The sequence below is a fragment of the Schistocerca nitens genome, chromosome 4 (assembly GCF_023898315.1).
Source record: "Schistocerca nitens isolate TAMUIC-IGC-003100 chromosome 4, iqSchNite1.1, whole genome shotgun sequence".
NCBI lineage: Eukaryota > Metazoa > Arthropoda > Insecta > Orthoptera > Acrididae > Schistocerca > Schistocerca nitens.
The window spans coordinates 882,902,904-882,927,369 of NC_064617.1; the positions used below are offsets into that span (position 1 = coordinate 882,902,904).

A 24,466-nucleotide genomic window follows, 5' to 3' on the forward strand; every position below is an offset into this window, starting at 1 on the left:
CACCTAGTGGTCCGAATTTTAACTATAAGAAAGTAGGTACGGGAGGATGTAGGATCGAATAAATTTTTAGAGTCGTCTGCTGCGCAGTGTGTTGACGTGAAACAATGCAAGTTTGTCAACAACATTCGGTTTGACGTTGAATGTGATAGTGGTCATGAGTTTCATTAATGAAAGAGTGACACTACTTCATTTAGAGATACAGATAAGACAAGGAATTTAGAAAGTACTGTTCGTGAAAAATGACAAACTCCCTTGATATTTTCGTGAACAACCCAAATAGACGCAAATTGTACAAAATTGTGTTTTAGTCGTTGATCGACAGACGTAAATGGTTGTTCTTGTATTTGTATTTCAAGGGAAGTTAAAACATTGTATGATCCGCACACGGAATTTATTCGACTTGTACCAGTAGTTATGTCATAGCTTATATTCTAACATGAACGAAGCTGAAATTAACACAAACAGTTGCCAAAAATCCAGCACGGAAAATTTAATGGAGCCGCTGATGGATCACAGGAGAGCAAGATACCCATTTTCCATTGTGTGGACGCCACTGCCTTTACTAACGTAAGTTTAGGGATACATTCAAACATGAGAATGCACGTCTCGTAATTATTGACTAATTTTTTTTTCCTTTTCCGTAGATGGATTTTTCCATTTATAGGGCATATGGGAATTGCCATGTCTTCAGGTGTGATAAGAGATTTTGCAGGACCCTATTTTGTATCAGAAGACAACATGGCATTCGGGAAGCCAACCAAATACTGGCGTCTCAGACCAGAACTAGCGGCAGGAGGAGCAAGTGGCTGGGATCGCGCCGTGATAGACGCCTCTGAAGAATACAAGTCAAGAATGGTGAGGAACTGCTGACATGTAGAAACAGAATCGTGACATATGATATATGCTTCAGATATGCACATTTAACTATGGTACCTCTAAATCAGTACTGTGCAAACCACTCGGAAGAACATATAGCACAGTGTACTTACAGTCATATCACACATTAGGGTTTTGTGTGGTGCCATTTGCATAAGGAGTGCAAGTAGACTGATTGTTTCACTGCCTCTGTGCATAAAGTCATTAGTGTAATGTAGTCTTTGTGGTCCATATAGGAGCTATACCAAGGGGGTTGCAGTGTATTGTTAGGTTCCTCATGTAATACTGATTGTTGAAACCGTGTAAGTAGAGTTTTGTGGGTTGGTTGGTGTGTATCATCACAAGCCTGGAAATTAAAGGTTTTTAAAATATTTCTATGATGATCATCCATGGGTCAAACGAACGTGTCAGTTTGTGCTGCCCTTCTTTGTAAAGGCCTGTGTTCAATACCCTGTGTTAGTCCTATTTGATATGGATCCCACTCACTTGAGCAATATTCTAGGATATGTTGCATGAGTGTTTTGTGAGCAGTCTTCTTTGTAGATTGATTGCACTTTTTCAGTACCCTACCAATGTCAGTAACTCATTGATATTTTACTTATTTTGTGAAATGCACGATTATTTTTATTCCTGAACATTTCCAGCCAGTTGCCAAACTTTGCATTACATTGAGATTGTTTCAAGATATGACAGTATTTGTGCAGCTTTTTTTTCAGCCTGTGGATAGCTGCATCATTTACAAAAAAAATCCTTAGGCTGAGCAGTACCCAAAAATAGGTTGCACCAGGGTCCTATATGCAGTCTCCTTTACAGGTCAACCACTCTTTCCTAAAATTCTCCCAATAAACCAAAATCAACCATTCGCCTTCCCTACCACAGTTCTCACATGCTCGTTCCATCTCATATCGCTTTTAACATTACACCCAGATATTCAAACGACTTGATTGTATCAAACGAAATACTAGTAATACTGTATCCGAACATTACAGGTTTGATCTTCCAACTCATCCGCATTAACTTACATTTTTCTTAATATAGGGCTAGCTGCTATTCATCACACCAACTGGGAAATTTTGTCTAAATCATCTTGTATCTTCCTACAGTCGCTCAACTTCGACGTCTTGCCATTTACCATGGCATCAGCAGCAAAATGCTGCAGATAGCTGCCCACTCTGTTTGTCAAATCATTTATTTACATAGAGAACAGTAGCAGTCCTATCACAGTTCCCTGCGGTGCTCCTGACAATGTCTCTGATGAACACTCACTGTCTAGGACAATATACTGGGTTCTATTATACTGGGTTCTATTATTTAATAAGTCTTCATGCCACTCACATATCTCCCCCCAGGGGGTCCACAACTCTTTTGGGGATATGTGCATGGAGAACACGGGACCCTGAGCTACTGCAGCTCTCTGTCCTATCCAGACTGCATACCTTCCTTTTCCACATCCCTCCCCATCCCCCATTCTTCCCCAACCCCTCCCTCCACTTCTTCCCTTCCCCTTCTCCCTCTCTTTGGGAGTATGTTTCGTGCCTATGTCTGGAGACGGACGCTTTTAACTGTAAGACGTAGTTTCTCTTGTTTGCTCTCTCTGCTGGAAAGTCTCTGCCCTCTCTTTGTCCTTCTCTTTTCCTTGGATCTTCTCTTTACCTTCTTCTCCACTGCATCATTTGAGACCTCTCTTCTTTCCTTTTCTTTGTTGCTCCCTTTCTATTTCTTTCCTCCCTGTGCATGTCTGAAGGCCAACACACATAGCCGGGGTAATGCGGAATTCCCCACCCCAGGTAGACAAGTAGGCTAGAACACGTATGTACGCCCTGGTAAAGGCCGGACCCAGAGAGGAGTGATTACCCTAGCTGGTACCTTCCGAAAGTGCTGTTTGGTCCCTCCAATCATTTCTCGGGAGGTGTTACCTGAGGTGTGGACAATCACCTAAGGCGGGAGTGACTTCAGAGAGGGGCCCCCACGAGGAAGGAGCGCGCGATCGGAGACACCGGTAATCATGGGGGATACTTTCGCAATGGTTTCTTCTACTCCTACAACTTCTGCCCACAAGAGAAAGCTAGATGAGTCTCAGCCGCGAACAATTTTTCCATCATTGCCAAAGTTCCTAGTTGTTTCTCGGTCTGACGAAGGTCAAGAGTTCTCCACAATCAATCCTTTCATTATTCAGAAAGGCGTCAACACAATTGCAGGTCCTGTAAAGTCTTGCTCCCAATTACAAAATGGCACCTTGTTGTTAGAAACAGTCAGTGCCCCCTAGACACAAAAATTGCTGCAAACTACACTGCTACAAATCTTCCCTGTCTGGGTGGAGGTACTTTAAACTCATCATGCAGGGATAGTTTATACACGTTCGCTTGACGGATTATCGAATGAGGACATTCAACACTGCCTGTCTGACCAGGGCAAAACGGCTGTACATAGAGTCATGAAAAGTGTTGACAAGGACTTGATACCGACTCGTACTCTCTTCTTGACATTTGATAGAGTTCAACTTCCTGCGAACATTAAAGCTGGATATGGGATCATTTCAGTTCGCCCTTACATCCCCAACCGTACGTGTTGCTATCAGTGTCAGCGGTTTAAACATACCAGCCTGTCGTGTTCCAATCCGGCCAAATGCGTTACATGTGGCAGGGATGCCCATGAGGGTGATTGTCCACCTCCATCCACTCGTTGCATCAACTGTATGGGAAACCATGGTGCTTCTTCTAGAGATTGCTCTATTTTCAAAGATACATGAATTATTCAGGAAATCCGAGTTAAGGATAAGGCATCCACATTTGCTGCTCGTAAGTTATTCACCAGTAGAAAGCCCACTGTGCTCCCAGCAGGTAAATGTAGCACTGTCCTTGCATCTCCTCAGCCTACTAAGGAGGTAGCCACACAGACTTGTGATCTCACCATTAGCGCTATGGTCATCAGATTGGCCAGCCCAAAGATCGCCTGTTCATCCTCGCCACTATTGCTTGCTCACTCTGAGGCTCATCCTTCATCGGCTCCTGCTAAGTCCCGGGCCCCAAGATTGGATGCCCAGACTTCCAAAAAAGAGCATAGTTGCAAAGATTTTTTACGTACCCTGACCTCCCAACTGTCAATTCCTCCCTCTTCTCACCACCATGCTTCCAAGAAGGCTCAAAAGAAACAAAGTTCCTCTCTTCCTCCGCCATGGCATGTCTCATCTACAGCGCTACCCAGCGGTAGCTGCCCTCGGCTGTCTTCCGTGTTGCCGAGATGCACCACTGGCAGCCGATCCACCAGCCAATCACTGGCAGCAGGAGAGGCCCCTGAGCAACCTATGGATCAGGATCTTCTGCCTTTGGCTGAATACCATGCCATACCATCGGCCGACGGCTCTCAGCGGTCATTGAGTTGATGGCAACTGTGGTGAGATTTTTACCTTTTCTGCCCGCCCTATGTCAGTTATCCATTGGAATATCCGTAGAATTCACTCCAATCAGGATGAATTGTCGATCCTCTTATGATCCTACTCCCCGGCCATCTTCTGTCTTCAGGAAACAAAGCTACATCGCCATGATCGCTTTGTCTTCCCTCATTTCCGACCGGTCCGGTTTGATATCCTCTCTGTTGATGGCACTCCGGCACATGGGGGACTTATTATTCTTCTCCATGATACTGTCCATTATCACCCAATCCCCTTAAACAGTTCCTTCCAAGCAGTCACTGTACTTCTTTCCCTTTCTGGATACACCTTCTCCCTTTGTACTATATGCATTCCATCGTCCACACCAATGGCAACAGCTGATCTCCTTCATCTCCTTGGTCAGCTCCCACCCTCCTATTTGCTGGTTGGGGACTTCAATGCCCACCACCCACTTTGGGGATCTCCGCATCCTTGTCCGTGAGGCTCCCTATTGATTGACATCTTCCACCACGTGGATCTTGTTTGCCTCAACACTGGGGAACCTACATTTTTGTCTGCCTCCATGTCAAACTTCTCTCATTGGAACCTTTCGTTCGGTACTGTTCAGCTATCTCAGCACTTTGAATGGTTCGCTCTTGCTGATACACACTCAAGTGACCATTTTCCATGTGTCCTTCGATTGCAGCCACAACTGCCACCTATGTGCCCAAGATGCTGGAAGTTTTCCCAAGCTGATTGGACACTTTTCTCCTCTCTAGCGACATTCGATGACCATCACGTTCCTAGCATCGACGATCTGATCACTCATGTTACGGAAATTATTCTTACAGCTGCGGAATGTTCAATGCCTCGTACCTCACCTTTGCCCCGGCACCCCCCTGCAGTTCTTTAGTGAAACGAGACGTGCCGTGACACAATACGCAACGAGAGACGTTCTTTACGTGTTTTCTGCCACCATCCTACAATGGCCAATTGTATCTGCTATAAGCAATTACGTACGCGCAACAGCAAGAAGGCAAGCTGGGACTTCTTTACCATCTCCTTCAGTTCCTTCTCTTCCTCATCTGTAGTTTGGAGTCGAATTTGACAGTTATCTGGCATATCCCCGATCTCTGGGCTCACTGTCGCGCATGATACCTTAGTGGACCATGTTGCAATTTCTAACGCATTGGGTCAACACTTTGCTGAGATTTCAAGCTCTTCAAATTACCTGCCAGCCTTTCTTCTGAAGAAACAAGCAGCGGAAGTGCGAACTCTTGCTTTCTCCTCTCAAAATTGCGAAAGCTATAATACTGTTTTCTCTGTGTGGGAACTCCAACACACACTCTTATCATCTCACTCTTCCTCCCCAGGACTGGATGGCATCCACGTCCAGATGTTGCTGCATTTATCATACCATAGTCTGTGTTACCTCCTTCACCTTTATAATCGAATTTGGACTGACTGACAGTACCTTTCCCAGAAGATTGTGGGAAGCTATTGTCATTCCTGTTCCAAAACCTGGGAAGGACAAACATCTCCCATCTAGCTTATCGCCCCATATCTGTCACGAGTAGTGTATGTAAGGTTTTGGAGCATATGGTGAATTGCCATTTAGGCTGGTGGCAGGAGTCCCAATGCAGTTTCCGAAAGCATTGTTATGCAGTTGACCATCTTGAACAATTTTCTCAGGAAACACCAAATGATAGCAATATTTTTTGATCGGGAGAGGGCATATGATACGTGTTGGAGGACAGGTATCCTCAGCACACTGTTCTCTTGGGGCTTTCGAGGTTGGCTACCCCTTTTTATTCGCGAATTTATGACAAAGTGCACATTTAAGGTGTGGCTGAACACTACTGTCTCCTGTACTTTCTCCCAAGAAAACGGGATGACCCAGGGCTCCATGCTAAGTGTTGTACTGTTTGCCATTGCCGTAAATCCAATTATGGATTATCTCCTTCCCAATGTCGTGGGCTCCCTCTTTGTCGATGATTTTGCAATGTACTACAGCTCTCAATGGACCAACCTTCTTGAACAATGTCTTCAAGGGTGTCTCAATCGCCTCCACTCATGGAGCACCAAAACCGGCTTCCACTTTTCTCCCAGTAAGACCATCTGTGTAAATTTTTGGCATCATACAGTGTTTCCTCTGCCTTCTCTACATCTAGGCCCTGTCAACCTTCCATTTGCGGATGTTGCCAAATTCTTGGGCCTTATGTTTGACAGAAAACTGTGGTAGTCTTCCCACATTTCAAATATTTTGGCTCGCTGTCTACGATCCCACAGCACCCTCCATGTTCTAAGTGGTACCTCCTGGGGAGCAGACCGAGTGGTCCTCCTTTGCCTATATCGCACCTTAGTGCACTCGAAATGAACTATGGAAGCATAGTTTGCTCCTCTGCATGGCAGTCTATTCTTTAGTGTCTTGACTCTGTCCACCACCATGGATTACGTTTAGCATCTGGAGCTTTTTACACTAGCTCCGTGGAGAGCCTTTATACTGAGACAGCTGAACCTCTGCTGTCCATTCGACAAGCTGTCCTACTGAGTCATTACACTAGTCATCTGTCTTCCATACCTGCTCATCTGACCCATGCCCTTGTTTTCAATGTTTTCTTGGATTTAGGGTTTACAGGCAGCCCTTCCTCTCTATTAGCATCGGGAGTCTGCTTCTGTCAACTGCTACATTCTTTTTCCTTCCACTTTCCTAAAACTTTCTTGACAAATGGGGGTACAGTGCCACCTTGGCTTCATCCCTGTACCTGCCTGCTCTGTAACCTTTGTCAGCTTCCCAAGGATAGTACCCCCACTAAAGTTTATTGTCACCAGGAAGAGCTAATTTTAACTAGACTCCGGATAGGGCACTGTCTTTTTAGCTGTTGACATCTTGTAAGTGGCGATCCTCCTCCGTTTTGACCCCATTGCTCTCAACCATGGGCAGTGATACACCTTTTACTTCAGTGCCCATATTTTAATCCACTATGCACCCGGTCACAGTTGTTGCCTGATATATCTTCCCCTTTAACATATTACATGCACTCAGCCAGTCGCATCCCTGAGTTTATCAGTGTCAGTGAGATGACATCGGTCATTTGAACCTTTTTTTTTGGGGGGGGGGGGGGGAAGGAGGAGAGACAACAATCTTCCCCCCCCCCCCCCCCCCCCCGCCCAGAATTTTTCTACGATTTCCTTCTGTTTTTAGTTTCTCTCCTTCTTGAGTTTCGCTCCCATTGCCCCTGATTTAACATTCAAGTTTTTACCCTTCCCTAAGCCACACGATGGGCACTTATGACCATAGCAGTTTTGCACCCTAAAACCATTAAAAAAAACCACTCACGTATCTGTGAACTTATTCCATATGCTCGTATCTTCATTAACAGCCTGCAATGAGGCACTGTGTCAAATGCTTTCCAGAAATCTAAAAATATGGCATCTGCCTGTTCTCAGTATACCATGTGAGAAGAGGGCAAGTTGAGTTTTGCACAACCGATGCATTCTAAAAGCGTGCTGATTCGTGGACATAAGCTTCTCAAGGTTCACAGGAGAGCTTCTGTAAAGTTTGGAAGGTAGGAGGCGAGGTACTGGCAGAATTAAAGCTGTGAGGACGGGGCGTGACTGGTGCTAGGGTAGCTTAGTTGGTAGAGCACTTGCCCTTGAAAGTCTAAAGGTTCCGAGTTCGAGTCTCGGTCCGGCACACAGTTTTAATCTGCCACGAAGTTTCATATCAGCACACACTCCGCTGCAGAGTGAAAATCTCATTCTGGAAACATCCCCCAGGCTGTGGCTAAGCCATGTCTCAGCGGTGCCCTTTCTTTCAGGAGTGCTAGTTCTGCAAGGTTTGCAGGACAGCTTCTGTAAAGTTTGGAAGGTAGGGGGCGAGGTACTGGCAGAATTGAAGCTGTGAGGACTGGGCATGACTGGTGCTAGGGTAGCTCAGTTGGTAGAGCACTTGCCCGCAAAAGGCAAAGGTCCCGAGTTGGAGTTTCGGTCCGGCACAGAGTTTTAATCTGCCACGAAGTTTCATATCAGCGCACTGTCCGCTGCAAAGTGAAAATCTCATTCTAGTCTCACATGTTTTGGCCTTTATGTGATAATCCCCTATAGGGTTTGACTTCCATTTTTCAAAATTTTCCTGACGAGTGAGCCAACTGGGGAAGGGTGCCTTACATGGTGCATAGCATCCATCAGGCACTGAGACCTCTCGCATCCTTCGTTGACATAGATCTGCACTTCCGCTCATTTTAAAGCTGTTGAGCGAGGTCACCCTCATGGGTGCATTATCCTCCATCCTCTGTGCTGTATCGCTTTCTGCATTGTCAACGATAATGGACTTCTTAGCTCTTTTGCTCCTGATACCCAGCGTGGTAGCCAGTCCGTTGTGGTGGGGCCGCCATATACCCTGTTCGTTGTAGCCCCCCGACCACACAGGGATCGTTCTGCTGATGCCTGCGCCGTTAACTCCCCACGTATGCCAATGAGAAGATGCTCGTCACCCTGGGGCATCGGGACTCCTGGCAATGACCGTCCTGCCAGGTGGCCTGTGCTGCGGCTGGGTGGCGCCCATGGGGAGGGCCCCTGGTCAGAGTGGGTGGCGTCAGGGCAGACGACACACATCATGAAGCATAGTACGTCATCTCTTGCTGGTGCTCAAACAGAAGCAGTCTCTAAGCAGTCTACTTCTAACTTCAATGCTAAGAAATATGACGCCAAATCGTTCCCTCCCTGGCCACACCATGGGAGGAATGCCAGGCTAAGGATGGGAGTGGAGCTTATTCACCCCAGTACCTCATATGTATGAGAGTTGATGGGGAATCTTTCTTGACAATGAAACCTCAGTTTTTTGTGGAGCATTTAGAGGATAAGTTTGGTGAGGTGGAGGGCTTGTCCAAAATGCAGTCAGCATCGGTCTTGATCAAAACAGCATCCTCTGCCCAGTCACGGGCACTACTCACCTGTGACAAGCTGGGGGATGTTTCCGTTTACATCATGCCCCATAAGAGCTTAAATATGGTCCAGGGTATCATATTTCCCAGGGACTTTCTTTTGCAGTCTGACGATGAGCTGCACACCAATTAAGAGCACTGAGGTGTCCATTTCATCTGGCGCATCCACTGGGGTCCGAGGGATAATCAGGTTGCCACTGGTGTCTTCATCTTAGCGTTCGAGGGTGAGACATTACCCCGCCTCCCATCTGCGTCAACTGCGCAGTGCACCATTCGCCTTGCTTGCCAGACTGCAGGATTCTACAGAAAGAAAGAAAAATAATGGAATACAATACCCTAGACCGACTGACCTACACTGAGGCTAAGAGAAAATATGAGAGGCTACATCCTGTGCATAAGACGTCAATCTATGCCACCGCTATGACAACAGTTCTACCATCTTGCGTTCCGCTGCATACAGTTGGCTCTCAGAGCTGTCATACTTCACCTGCTCCCGTGATGTTAAGTGGCACTTCCCTCCCATTTGCTACTGCACAACCTGCTTCAAAAGCACACCCGCCCTCCTCCCCAACCTTCGGGGACATCAGTCCCCACTTCTCAGCTTGGAGAAGTGTAAGTCTTCTTCGCCTCCTCTCGCCAGGAGGGGATACCTTGGGCCACTCCCTTCCCAGTTTCCTACCAGTGGCAAAACTGACACCTGCCAGTGGCTGAAGCAACCACAGGTCACAGGTAGCTGGTCATAGGGCTTCATGGTCCTCCTCAATCCCTGAGACTGAATCAGTGAAGCCATCCCAGCCGGAAAAACCTAAGGAGCAGCGAGAGAAACCTAAAAAGAAAAAGACCCCCAAGAACCAAGGCATTGCAGTGGCCCCCTCACCACCATTAGCTACAATCTCTGTGTCTGAGGATGAGCTGGAGATTCTGGCATCTTCTGAGGACCTAGAGCTCACTGGGCCCTCAGACGCAGTGGATGTCAGATGTCAATCGCACAGGTACTCATCTGGTGGCAGCAGGTGACCCTGAGGCGTAGACTACCTCATTGAGTGTTTCATGCCTTCCCAGTCTCACGATCACATAATCCTCCAGTGGAATTGCGGTGTTTTTTTCCATCACCTGGCTGAACTATAGCAAATGTTAAGCTTTACACATGCTTTCTGCATTTCCCTCCAAGAAACCTGGTTCCTGGCAATGCAGACCCCTGCCCTCCACAGCTATAAGGGATATTAACAGGAACTGTAGCAACTATAATAGTGTCAGGTGGAGTTTGAGTCTATGTCTTGAACTCAGTATGTAGTGAACCTGTGCCCCCTTCAAACCCCTATTGAAGCTGTGGCTGTCAGGATAAGGACAACACAGGAAATAACTGTCTGCAGTGTATATCTTCCTCCAGATGGTGCAGTACCCATGAATGTATTGGCTGCACTGATTGATCAACTTCCTAAACCTTTCCTACCTTTGAGAGATTTTAACATGCATAACTCCTTGTGGGGTGCACCATGCTTACTGGCCGAGGTAGGGAGGTCAAAAATTTACTGTCACAACTCAACCTCAACCTCTGCCTCTTAAATACAGGTGCCCCCACACATTTCAGTGTGGCACATGTCACATATTCAGCCATTGATCTCTCAGTTTGCTGTCGTATCCTTCTCCCATTTAGCCTCTGGAGAGCATATGACAAACGGTGTGGTAGTGACCAATTCCCCATCTTCCTGTCGCTCTCCTGGCTGCCTACCCAGATATGCATTAAACAAGGCAGACTGGGAAGCCTTCACATCTGCTGTCACCTCTGAATCTCCCCCACTTGGTGCCATCAATGCTGTCGTTGATCAGGTCACTACAACGATCGTTTCTGCAGTGGAAATCGCGATCCTTCGTTCTTTAGGGTGCCCCTGGTGAAAGACGGTCCCTTGGTGGTCACCGGAAGTCGCTGAGGCATTTAAAGAGGGTTGACGAGCTCTACAGTGACATAAGTCGCCCATTCCCTAGAGCACCTAATAGCCTTTAAGTGGCTCTGTGCCCATGTTCGGTAGCTTATAAAACGGCGGAAACAGGAGTGTTAGGAGAGGTACGTGTCGACCATTGGGTGCCATACACCACCTTCTCAAGTCGGGACAAAGCTCAGACGTGCTTTTGGGTACCAGACCCCAACAGGTATCCCTGGCATTAACATCAATGGTGCATTACCTACAGACGCAAATGCGATTAGCGAGCACTTTGCTGAGCACTATGCTAGAGCCTCTGTGTCGGAGAACTACCCGCCCCAGCCTTTCGCACCCTCAAACGGCAGATGGAAAGAAAAGTCCTTTTGTTCACTAAATGCCACAGTGAACCCTATAATGCCCTATTTACAGAATGGAAGCTCCTCAGCGCCCTTGCACATTGCCCCGGAACAGCTCCTGGGCTGGATCGGATCCACAGTCGGATGATAAAACATCTCTCATCTGACTACAAGTGACATATCCTTGTCATCCTCAACCAGACCTGGTGCGATGGTGTCTTTCCATAACAATGGCGGGAGAGCACCATCATTTCGGTGCCAAAACCCAGTCAAAACCCGCTTGATGTGGATAGCTACTGGCCCATCAGCCTCATCAACGTTCTCTGTAAGCTGCTGGAACGTATGGCGTGTCGGAGGTTGGGTTGGGTCCTGGAGTCATGTGGCCTATTGGCTCCATGTCAGGGCGGCTTCTGCCAGGGTCACTCTACCACTGATAATCTTGTGTCCCTTGAGTCTGCCGTCCAAACAGCCTTTTACAGACACCAACATCTGGTTGCCATCGTTTTTGACTTACGTAAAGCATATGACACGACCTGGCAACATCATCTCCTTGCCACATTGTATGAGTGGGGTCTCCATAGCCCGCACCCGATGTTTATCCAATACTTCCTGTCGCTCCATACTTTCCATGTTCAAGTTGGTGCCTCCCATAGTTCCCCACGTATTCAGGAGAATGGCGTTCCGTAGGGTTCTGTATTGAGTGCATCTCTATTTATAGTGACCATCAACGGCCTAGCAGCAGCTGTAAGGTCATCAGTCTCCCCTTATCTTTATGCGGATGACTTTTGCATTTCATATTGCTGCTCCAGTACTGGTGTTGCTGAGTGGCGCCTACAGGGAGCCATTCACAAGGCGCAGTCGTGGGCACTAGCACAATTTTCAGCTGCGAATTCGTGTATCATGCACTTCTGTTGGCGTCATACCATTCATCCAGAACCTGAACTTTATCTTAATGATGATCCACTCACTGTAGTGGACACACATTAATTCTTAGGACTGGTTTTTTACACCCTATTGACTTGGCTACCTCACCTTCGTCAGCTTAAGTGGGAGTGCTGGCAGCACCTCAATGCTCTCCACTGCCTGAGCAACGCCAACTGGGGTGCAGATCGCTCTATGCTGTTGCAGCTCTACAGAGCCCTTGTTCAATCCTGCCTTGACTATGGGAGTCTGGTTTATGGTTCGACGGCGCCCTCAGTGATGCGTTTCCTCGACCCAATGCGCCACTGTGGCGTTCGCCTAGCGACAGGAGCTTTTAGATCAAGTACATTGACCAGTATCTTGGTGAAGGCCGGAGTCCCTCCAACGTGCACAACTGCTCACCAGTTATGTTGCACACATTTGTAGTTCTCCTGGGCATCCGATTTACCATCTCCTTTTCCCACCTGCTGCAGTTTGTCTCCCGCATCTGTGGCCCAGGTCAGGGCTCACAATTGTCGTTCCCGTGCAATCCCTTCTCTCCGAACTGGAGTCCTTCTCTTTGCCACCTCTACCAGAGGTTCATTCACGTACACCTCCATGGTGTACACCTCGGCCGAAGCTTCGTCTGGACCTTTTGCATGGCCCTAAGGACTCCATTAACCCCACTGCTCTCCACTGTCACTTCCTCTCGATTCTTGACGTGTTTTGGGGCTTTGAAGTTGTTTACACCGATGGCTCAATGGCTGATGGTAATGTTGGCTTCGCCTATGTCCACAGAGGCCATATTGAACAGCATTCCTTGCCCACTGGCTGCTGTGTATTCACTGCAGAGATTGTGGCCATATCTCGTGCACTTCAGTACATCCATTCCTGTTCAGGTGAGTTGTTTTTTCCCTGTTCTGACTCCCTGAACAGCTTACAAGCTATCAACCAGCGCTACCCTTGCCATCCTTTGTATTAAACATCAAGGAGTCCATCTCTGCCCTGGAATGGTCCAGTCGTTCAGTGGTGTTTGTGTGGACCCCAGGACATGTCAGAATCCCAGGCAACGAACTTGCTGACAGGCTGACCAAACCGGCTACGCAGAAACTGCTCCTGCAAATGGGCACCTCTGAAACTGACCTGCGTTCCGTCTTACGCCACAAGGTTTTTCAGCTTTGGGAGACGGAGTGGCATAACAGTATGCACAACAAACTGTGTGTCATTAAGGAGGCTGTGAATGTGTGGAAGTCTTCCCTGCGGGCTTCTCGCAGGGAATCAGTTGTCCTTTGTCTACTCCGCATTGGCCATATATGGCTCACACATGGTTATCTCCTCAGTTGCGAGGACCCACCTCAGTGTCACTGCGGCTCCCAAATGACAGTCGTCCACCGTTTGCTGGACTGCCCACTTTTAGCCACACTGCGGGGCACTTTTAACTTTCCCAGCACCCTACCTTCGGTATTGAGTGACAGTGCCTCAACAGCAGCTTTAGTTTTATGTTTTATTCGTGAGGGTGTGTTTTATCATTTGATTTGAGTCTTAGTGCATGTCCTTTCTGTGCCCTCCATCCTAGGGCTTTTAGGGTGGAGGTTTTAATGTGTCGCAGAGTGGCTGGCTCTCCTTTTTTATTCTCATGGTCAGCCAGCCATGGTAATCCACTTTCTTGTTTTTAATATCCTCTGCCTGTTTCTTGAATCTCTTTGTGGTCTTCTTGTCCTGTTTTGTCCATTGTAGTGTTTGTTGTCCTTCTGGTGTTCTTCTGGTTCTTCCTTTCTCCTGTTATTGTGCTGTAAGTGTTCTTTATTTTCTTCTTTCCCTTGGCTGATTGTTCTACTGGGAACAAGGGACCAATGACCTTGCAGTTTGGTCCCTTTCCTCCCCTTTTCAACAAACCAAACAACACTGAGTGCAGCTGGTGTCCGGTGCCTGCACTGCACACTTCCCACATATGCCACGGAGTATGTGCCTGTCATGACTAGGGCAAGGGGTCTCCCAGCTATGGATTACTTGCTAGGTAACCGTTGCTGAGGGGCTAGGTAGCACCCCTGGGGAGAGCACCTATTTGGAGTGGATGGCACTGTGGCACATGAAGTGACAAACTTTCTCCCATTGGTGGCCACACAGCCCCAGCAGTCTCTACGAATGGAAAGGCCTCATATGGTGCAAAGAAATAAAATCCCAATGCATTCCCTTCCCTTTTGGAGGAACATAGGACTAGACAACAAGGAGAAAATTATTCTCCCCCAATACCTGGTCTGTACTAGGACTGACAGGGACACCTTCTTGGCTACAAAGCTTTTATTTTTTGTCAAAGGCACTGAAGACAAACACGGGAAGTTGCAGCCATCTCTGAGATGAAAAGCAGTTCCCTCCTGATTAAAATGTCATTTCCTACCCAGCCACAGGCACTGCTCTCTTGTGAAAAGTAGGATGACATTCCTGTCACTGTGTCTTCCCAGAAGAATCTCAGTATGGTCCAGAGTGTCATCTTTCACCGTGATCTTCTTTTGCAATCTGATGATGGCTGCGGGCCAACTTAGAGCAACGGAATGTGCACTTCATCTGCCTTGTCCACAGGGGACCAGGAGAAAACAGAGTTGCTACTGGGGGCTTCATCTTGGCTTTCAAGGGTGATACATTGCATGAGTAGGTCAAGTTGATGGTCTACCTGTGTGACATGAAATCCTACACTTCTCCTCCTATAAGATGCTTGAAGTGTGTGAATTTCAGACATATGTCTTCCCATTGCACCACTACCCCTGTCTGCAGGGATTGTGCACATCCATTGCATGTAAATGTTACTTGTGCCCCTCCTCCCATCTGTGTAAACTGCAGCAAGCTCTATTCCCCCTGCTCATCAAATTGCTCAATTTTTAATCTTGAGAAGAAAATCCAGAAGTACAAGACCCTGGACAATTTCACATGTCAAGAGGCCAGAAAAAGTTATGAACATCTTAATCCCACACAAATGACATAATTTTACGCTACAGCCTCAACGTCTCACCTTTTTTGTCGATGGTGCTTTCCACTGTTGCGCCTCTTACAGTGGGCTCTCAGAGCCATCGGCTGATGGCTGACCCCCCTTCCCCCCCCCCTCCCCCCTCAACAGCTGGGGGCCCTTCTAGTGCTTCCACTGCAGCCACTTGGGGAGCATTGGCTCCCCACTTGCCAGGGATACCGCCCCCCCATCTCCCAGCTAGAGGCACCTCATCCTCCTCTGGCTTCACTAGCTAGTAGGAAGAAGTCCCTCAGGACTCTCCCTTTCATGGTCTCTGCTGGTCCACAGCCAGACACCAGCTGGGAGCTGAAGGAACCACAGGCTGCTGGCTGTCAGACTTCTCACTCTTTCCCTGTCCCTGAAACCAGTTCTGGAAAACCTTCCCAGTCCTCATCTTGCAAGGAGAGGAAGGACAAAAGGAAGGCCTCTAAGATGAAGGAAACTATGGTGACCCCCCACGCCACTGAACTATGCATGTACTCCTTCTGTGGCCAAGGTGGAGATCCCGGTTGCCCCAAAGGCACCAAAAATCTCCAGGGAGTGTGCCACGGAATCTATATCAGTGGATCCCCTGATATCTGAACTAGTGTCAGTACATGACCCTGGGTCATAACCTGCTCCCCACCCACTTGGTCACTTCGTGCCCCCACAGTGTTCAGACAGTTTGATCCTCCAATGTATTTACAATGGATTTTTCCACAACCTGGCTGAGCTAAAGCAGCTTTTAAGCACTTGCTGTGTATTCTGTTTTACCATCCAGGAATTGTGGTTTCCGGCAAATTGGGCCCTTGGCCTTTGTGGCTACAGTGGTTATTTTAAGAATCATACTGACTATGAGAGGGTCTCGGGTAGAGTTGGGTTGTATGTTCTGGACTCTGTATATAGTGACCTTGTGCCTCTTGATGAATTTTTGTAGGCTGTGGCAATTCAGGTAAGGGCACATCATGATTTCACCACCTGTAATGTTTATCTTCCTTCCGATGATGTTGTGTCCCAGGATGTACTGTCTGCATTACTCTCTCAGTTCCCCCCACTTTTCCTAGTCTTGGACAACTTCAACACCCACAGCCCTTTGTGGAGTGGAACAATGATCACTGGCCATGGTAAAGATACCAAAATTCTACTGGCACATCTCAATCTTTGCCCCTCAAACTCTGGTGCATCCAAAGACTTCAGTGTGGCACACAAAACTCATTCGACCATTGTTTTTTTCTTTACAGCCTTGGTCTTCTACCATCTATCCACTGGAGAGTCCACGATGATCTCCGTGATGCTCCCTTGTATGCCCACCCTGATGAATTCAGAATGCTGACTGGGATGGGTTCACCTCTGCTGTTGTTCTTAGCTGCACAAACCAAGGCAGTATTCGGGCGCCTGTTCAGCAGACAACAGCAGCGATTCTTTTGGCAGCCTACCAAGTCATCCCCTCTTCCTCCTTCCTCGGGATCCCCCGTCAGAAGATGGTACCCTGATGGGCACCAGAGATCACTAAGGCCATTAGAGATCGTATGTGGGCTCTCCAATGCCATAAGTGGCACCCTCCACTAGAGCACCTCATTGCCTTTAAACGGCTCCATGCCTGAATCCACTATCTCATAAAATGATGAAAGCAAAAATCCTGGGAACAATATGTTTCCACTATCGGATCATGAACTCCTACATCACAGGTATGGGCAAAGAAAAGATGCCTGTATGGCTTCCAGCCCCTGCAGGTGTACCAAGTATTTCTGTAAATGATGCCATTTATACTGATTCAGATGCTGCCACTGAACGTTTTGCTGAGCATTACGCTTGTGCATCTGCCGTCTGAGAACTACCATCCCGTCTTTCGACTCATAAAACAGTGGGTGGAGTGAATGCACTTATCTTTTACTACCCACCACCTGAAGCCATATAATACTCCATTCAGTGAATGGGAACTCTCCAGTGCCATAGCCCATCATCGGCTCCTTGAGTCTGGCAGCCATTTGGCTGTATCCCAGGGTGGTTTTTCCTAAGGCCGCCCCACTGCTGATAATCTGGTTCACCTGGAGTCTGGTACCCAGGTGGCCTTTGCACATTGTCAGAACTTCATCACTGTCTTTTTGAACCTACAGAAGGCCTATGACATGACATGGCATCACCACATTGTTACTTCATTATGTGAGTGGGGTCTCCGGGGTCCACTCCTGACTTTAGTCAAGAACCTCTTGTAGCACTGTGCATTCTGGGTTCAAATGGATGCTTCACTCAGTGCCCCCCATATCCAAGAGAACGAGGTCTGGCAGGGCTCTGTACTGAGCGTTCAGTTCTCTGTAGTGACCATCAATGGTCTAGCAGCAGACGTGGGGCCTTTGGTATCATCCTCGTTATATGCTTACGATTTTTGCTTTTGTTATTGCTCCTGTATTGTGGGTGCTGGTGAGCATTACCCACAGGGTGCTATATGAAAGGCACAGTCGTAGGCTCTCACCCATGGCTTTTGGTTTTCAACCACCAAGACTCGCGAATTTCTGTCAACATCGACTGCCCACTTACATCCAGAGCTTTACTTAGACAATCAATTACTTTTTGTAGTTGAGATGCACCGCTTTTTTTGGGACTAGTCTTTGATTCCCAGCTGACATGGTTTCCCATCTTCACCAACTTAAATCGAGTGAGGTGGGGCAGTTAGCACATTGGACTCACATTCGAGAGGACGACCATTCAAACCCGCATCCGGCCATCCAGATTTAGATTTTCTGTGATTTCTCTAAATTGCTCCTGGCAAATGCTGGGATGGTTTCTTTGTAAAGGGCACAGCCGACTTCCCTCCCCATCCTTGACACAATCCCAGCTTGTGCTCCATCTCTAATGACCTCAGTGTCGATGGGACATTAAAGCCAATCTTCCTTTTTGCCAATTTAAATGAAAGTGTTGGTGACACCTCAATACACTTCACTGCCTCAGTAACACTAGCTGGGGTGCAGATCACTCTACCAATTTGCTGCTCTACAAAGCCCTTATTCTGTCCTGTCTTGATAATGGGAGTCTTACATATGGTTCAGTGTCACCTTTTGCATTGAGGATACTGGACCCCATTCATCATTGTGGGGTCCAAATTGTGACAAGAGCCTTCTGAGCTAGTCCTGTGAACAGTCTATTAGCCATGCTGGAGTCATTCCATTACCTATCAGACACCAACAGCAGCTGCTGAATTACCCTATATACATTCATAGCTTCCCTGAACATCCCAACTACCATGTCCTTTTTCCTGAAAAGGAGCTCCACTTCCCTCAACGGTGACCCAGAACTGGATTTACAATTGCTGCACACCTAAAGTCTCTCTGTTCGGAACTGCACTTCCTCCACTGTCGCCTCTCGTCAGTGAGACGACACATCTGCCCTCATTGCTTGTGCGCTGGCCTTGGATTTGTCTTGAAGTATCCTTTGGCCACAATTTTTTGCTGCCTGTTCTTGAGACGTATCCAGGTTCAGAAATGGTTTTCACCGATGACTGAACAGTCGACGGACGAACAGGTTTTGCGTACAAACATGCACAGTGCAGTGAACTCTACTCTCTGCCAAATGGCTGCAGTGTTTTCACTGCTGAATTGATGGCCATTAAACCACCCCTTAAACATGATAATTCTTGGACTGGAAAGAGTACCCTAATCTGTAGTGACTCCCTTAGCAGCCTTCAGGCTGTGGACCAATGCTTCTCTCTTCACCCACTGGTAAAGCTATCCAGGATCTTGTCTATAACCTCCATCAAGCTGGATGGCCAGTCATTTTCATTTGGAACCCCAGTCATGTTGGAATTTCAGGAAATGAACATGCTGGCTAGTTGGCCAAGCTGGCTACCGGGATACCGATTTTGGAAATGGGGGTCCCAGAAATGGACCTTCGGTTGTTTATACGCTTTCAATTGCAGGAAGTCGGGAACTCAGAGTGGTCTGCCCTGATCTCCTCAAACAAACTGAGGACAATTAAGGAGACCATGATCACGTGGCAGTCTTCCTGCGTGCTTCTCACAGGGAGTCCACCATCCTCTGTTGACTCCACATTGGCTGCACTTGGCTGATACATGGTCACATTCTCCGACGTGATGATCCCCCTTACAACTGACGTGGAACCTGCCGGATGGTGGCCCACTTACTCATAGACTGTCCTAATTTGACTGCTTTGAGGCGACATCTTAATCTTCCTGACACGCTACCTCTGGTGGTAGCAGATGACACCAAAGCGGACATTTTGCCTGTGAAAGTGGTTTCTAGTCGTCCCTGTAAGGTAGGGCTTTTTGGCCTCACTGACTGCCTGAAGGGTTGGTGGAGCACCTCTCTCCTGCTTCCCCTCAGTGGCCCAACCTGGCCTCTTTCCTTCTCACCTTTTTATTTTTTTCATTCCTTGGTTTTTAATGCCTTGTCTTGACTGATCTTTTGATGACTTGTCTGTGTTATCAGTTTTCTGGACTTTTATCTCTGTTGTTTTATTATTATTATTGTGTTAGCTACACTTAGGCTTTCCAGGATCTGCCTTTCACCTCCTTCCTCTGACAACCACTCCTGGTTTGCCACTTAACAAATGAAGGGACTGATGACCTTGCAGTTTAGTCCCTTTCACCCCAAACAACCAACCAACCAAAAATCACTAAAATGTGCAGCAGCAGCAACAACAAAGCACGTCTTCTGCTGCCTTTTCAACTAACAACAAATTATCTTAATATTGTCCTTTCAGGAAATTGTGATTGGTGCTGAAGAGTACTGAAAGCTGCTTTTGTTTCTGTGTAGGAACACAACTTTATTACAGCATACCTAATAGCTAAAGCCTCCTTTTCTACATCTAAGCTCTGCAAATCACTGTGAGATGCATGGAACGGGATACATCCCATTGTACCAGTTATTAGGGTTTCTTCCTGTTCCATTCACGAGTGGGGTGCGGGAAGAATTATTGTTTGAATGCCTCTGAGCATTCCCTCATTATTCTAATCTTATCCTCATGATTCCTATGTGAGTGATATGTAAGGGGTTGTAGTATATTCATAGAGTAATCATTTAAAGCCTGTTATTGAAACTTTGTTAATAGACTTTCTTGGAATAGTTTAAATCTATCTTCAAGAGTCTTCCAGTTCAATTCCTTCAGTATTTCTGTGACAGTCTCCCATGGAGTAAACAAACCTGTATATGTTCAGAATCCCCTGTTAGTCCTATTTGGTACAGGTCCCACACACTTGAGCAATATTCTAGGATGGATCACACAAGTGATTTGTAAGCAATCTCCTTTGTAGACTGACAGCACTTCCACTGTAATCTATGAATAAATCAAAGTCTACCACCTGACTTACCTATGACTGAACCTATGTGATCATTCCATTTCATATCCCTACAAAGTGTTACACCCAGGTATTTGTATGAGTTGGCTGATTCAATTTGTGGAAATTCCTGGATGGAATAATGACAGTATTACGAAAAGGATAAATTGCTACTCACCATATAGTGGGATGTCAAGTCACAGACAGGCACAACAAAAATATTGCTAAACAAGTAAGCTTTCGGCACAAGGCCTTCTTCAGAATTTGACAACATAACAGTCTTTTTGTTGTGCCTGTCTGCAATTCAACATCTCCATTATTTGCTAAGTTTCTCATTGAGATACGACACTGATGATTTTTTATTTAATTTACTGAACATAATCGTGTTAAAACAAGTCCATATTTTTTGAGTCTTTTATGTCAGCATTTTAAATCTCTCTCTCTCTCTCTCTCTCTCTCTCTCTCTCTCTCTCTCTCTCTCTCTCTCTCTCTCTCATAGGATGGGAAAGTAGTGGGGGGAACAGAGCAGTCATTACTCTGATTCTCATGGTAGGTCAGTATTATTAGAAATGCAATCACCTACCTGTTTTTCACCATTCAAATAGTCTGTTGCTATTCAAAATCTCACCAAATGTGTTCTGTTATGCATTTCTAATGGCGAAAACTATCAAAGCTGTTGACACTTGTTCCAAAATTTGTGCTTTGTACAGACTGAAAGTGATGAGTGAAGGTGGTGTGCACCTGAAATGTTCTCATAAAATCCGTAAATTACTATAGTTTTAGAATATTATACAAATCATTGTTTTGGGTTTCTCATTATGGTCTGTTGAGTGAATGCTTTATTACAAGGACATCCCCTGTCCTTACAAGGCAGCCATAATACATTATGTGGATGTTTTAAAATAGTCTCGTATATTTTACCACTTGTGTTTCAGTGATCTGTTGACTGCAGTTACAGGCTGTATCTTTTTTTGCAGCATAATCTTTGTTGTGATAATTGTCATTCACATGTCGCTATGGCATTAAACCTGATGAAGTATGATGGTAGTGAAAAATGGAATATGGTCAAACTAGCTTTCTATATTCTTTTTAAAGGTCGTTATGTAAGGTGAGTGTATCTCATTTAAGGTATTTGGCTAACTAATGACTGAAAAAAATGTAGTCTAACTCGTGTACATTTCAGTTTTGCAGCTTGGTTGAAGACATGGGCACCCTTCATCATCATTGTTACTGTCGTTAGCGTGGTATATGTTTTTACAAGGAATCTGTGAACTCTATTTGTATGAGCCAGACAGATGTGGACAGAAGCTTTATGAAGAAAATGCACATGTTGCTGCATGTTTCTTGAGACAAAAACCTGTGCAATCTGAATGTGTCTTCCTGACATAAGTGTGCATATTTTGTATGTACGTGACGGAAGAAAACATTCCAGAAGATTTAATGTGACATGATTGTGGAAAAGAAATGTGTGAAATATGTTAAGTGATAAAAAACTAATTTCCCTAATGTATTCTCATTTTCACAAACTGACCAAACGATATAGTGGAAAAGGAGATGATGTTAAAAGTTTTGAAATATTACTGCAAATATTTTATTTTACTATTCAGAACTGAAAGAATAGCATCATTATAGTTTCTGTACTTCTCTGTATTTTAATGTTATATCAGTATCATGATCATTAGGAAAAGAACTCTTAAGTGAAAAAGAATGAATAAATTTTCCATGCCACAGTGTTTTCCACACATGAGTAAAGTAAACTGTAAGAAATGTGAACCAGAAGGTTTTGTACTTAGTTCCCTCCAAGTTGAAAACTTCATCAGTGATCCTGTGTCTCTCCCTACTTTTTGGCCCTGAATTTTTCTTGTTGAATAAAAATTCTCCTGTTTGACTTTCCTATTAGATACTGATTTCTTAGCAGAAAGACACTCACACATGTCTGTCTGTCTTTCTGCATGGCACATCATCAACCCCCTCTGCGTGTCACATCATCAACCATCAACCTCCCCCCCCCCCCCCCCCCCCACAGACACACACACTTTCTCTACCCATTCACCCATCTTAGCTTAAGAGATAAAAGTAATAAATGTGGAAGAAACTATTACTGAAATAATTTTCTCATTTATTGATTGAGTGTGTTGATCATAATCCTTTTGTCTTCTAGCTAATAGTTGTTTATCATGACTATTTTCATGTTTTCTGTGATTTTAAAAACATACTTAATACTTAATATGAGTTTACAAAAAGAAACAGCATATGTGTAATAAAATATGACTAATATTAAACTGTCTTTTTCTTTGTAAGATAATTAGCTGGTAGCTGCTTCCCTTCTGTCTTGTGATTCGTATGTATACATACTGACTAATATAAACATGTGAGATTTTGCAACATGTGTATATGATATTAAAATACTGGGTGGTTTACTGCTGTGTTGGAATCAAATACTAAAGTAATGATGTTTTGGAGATGTGGCACTGGCCATACTCAGGGCACATACTGATTTTGCTCAGACTGCACGTCTACTGGTGTGCCTCCCTTGTCAGAGGTGCAGTGGTAAGACACCGGGCGTGCATTCGGGAGGATGGAAAATTGTATCCCTGAGTCATTTAAGGCAAATTCAGGGATGGCTTCTTTGAAAAAGGCACGGGCAATTTCATTCCCATATCCAAGGTTGTACTTGGTCTTTAATGACCTCGTTGTTGAAGGCACAATAAATCCACGTCTTCCATCCTTCAGTTCCTTTGTGTGTAAGTCTATAGAGTACCAGTTGACAAATTAGGATATAAATTCACCCATAAAACAGCTATCACAAACCAGTGTTGAGACATCAAATCCCACCATCATGTGGTAGAGAAGTTGCTTTATTCTGCACACAATATCATCCCAAGCCCAACCCTTAAGTAGTACAGATAATGTCAGACAACAGCTGAGAGCTGAGAGAGCTACACAGCAACTGCTCCCAGTCCTGCAGCTCACAGCTCACAGGTCATTCCTTTGTGGTTGGCCCATTTGCAAGACCTGTCCCATAAACCCACCCACCACTCCTACCAGTCCTACCAGTCCAGTCACTACTGATAAAAGACTGGGCCACGCGTGAAAGCAGCCATGTTATACACACAGCCATGTTATACATCAGTTATGCTGCAATTACCATACAGTATTCCAGCAACTGTCTATTCACATGAATGGCCACCATCAAACTGTGGCAAACTGCAACCTTGACCATCCAGTTGGTGAACGTGCTGCACAGCAAAACATAAATGACTTCAACAGCTGCTTCACAATGTGGGCCATTCAGACAGTCCCTTCCACCACTAGTTTCTCTGAAATATGCAGATGGGAACTGTCTCTCCAACACATTCTGTGTTCTCACAATCCCCTTAGGCTAAACCTCCGCTAAACTGTTCCCACAGCCTCACCTTCCCTTTTGCCTTCTCTTTGCCCACAGCAGTCCTCCTCCACCCAGGCGGTGCACTGCCTGCTCCCACTACTCTTCGTGTCCCCCCCCCACCCCCCCTTCTCCCCCCGAGGCGGTCATTCTACCTTCCCCCCCCTCTCTCTCTCCCTTCCCTCCCTCCCTCCCTCCCTCTCTTCTCCTCTCCCCCCTCTCTTCTCCTCTCCCCCTTTTCAACCCCTCTCTCTTCTCTGTCCTCCCTTTCTCTCTCTCTCTTCATATTCACCTTTCTTTCTTCATTGTCACCTTTCTCTCCTTTCCCCCTTCCCTTTTTCCCTCTTCAGTTCCTCATGCCCCTCGCTCTTCCTACTTCTCTTTTTTTGCTGTACTCTTTTTGTCTTGTTTTGTGGCTGAGAAGTCATCTGTCCAAAGACC

General features: G+C 46.1%; 1 protein-coding gene across 1 annotated transcript; it reads left to right on the forward strand.

Moving 5' to 3' along the window:
• The first annotated feature begins 13 nt into the window (after positions 1-13).
• Positions 14-22,922, forward strand: LOC126253405 (transmembrane protein 222). Its single transcript, XM_049954706.1, has 4 exons — positions 14-567; positions 645-855; positions 21,618-21,748; positions 21,824-22,922. Exons 1-4 carry the CDS (start codon positions 437-439, stop codon positions 21,909-21,911), a joined length of 561 nt encoding a protein of 186 aa, XP_049810663.1. The 5' UTR covers positions 14-436; the 3' UTR covers positions 21,912-22,922.
• The last annotated feature ends 1,544 nt before the right edge of the window (positions 22,923-24,466 follow it).

Bases quoted from the DNA above. Each gene is read 5' to 3' on its own strand.
- LOC126253405 (XM_049954706.1), top strand. From the start codon at position 437: ATGAACGAAGCTGAAATTAACACAAACAGTTGCCAAAAATCCAGCACG. The intron at 568-644 runs GTAAGTTTAGGG...CCTTTTCCGTAG, and splicing joins ACGCCACTGCCTTTACTAAC to ATGGATTTTTCCATTTATAG. The intron at 21,749-21,823 runs GTGAGTGTATCT...TGTACATTTCAG, and splicing joins TTTAAAGGTCGTTATGTAAG to TTTTGCAGCTTGGTTGAAGA.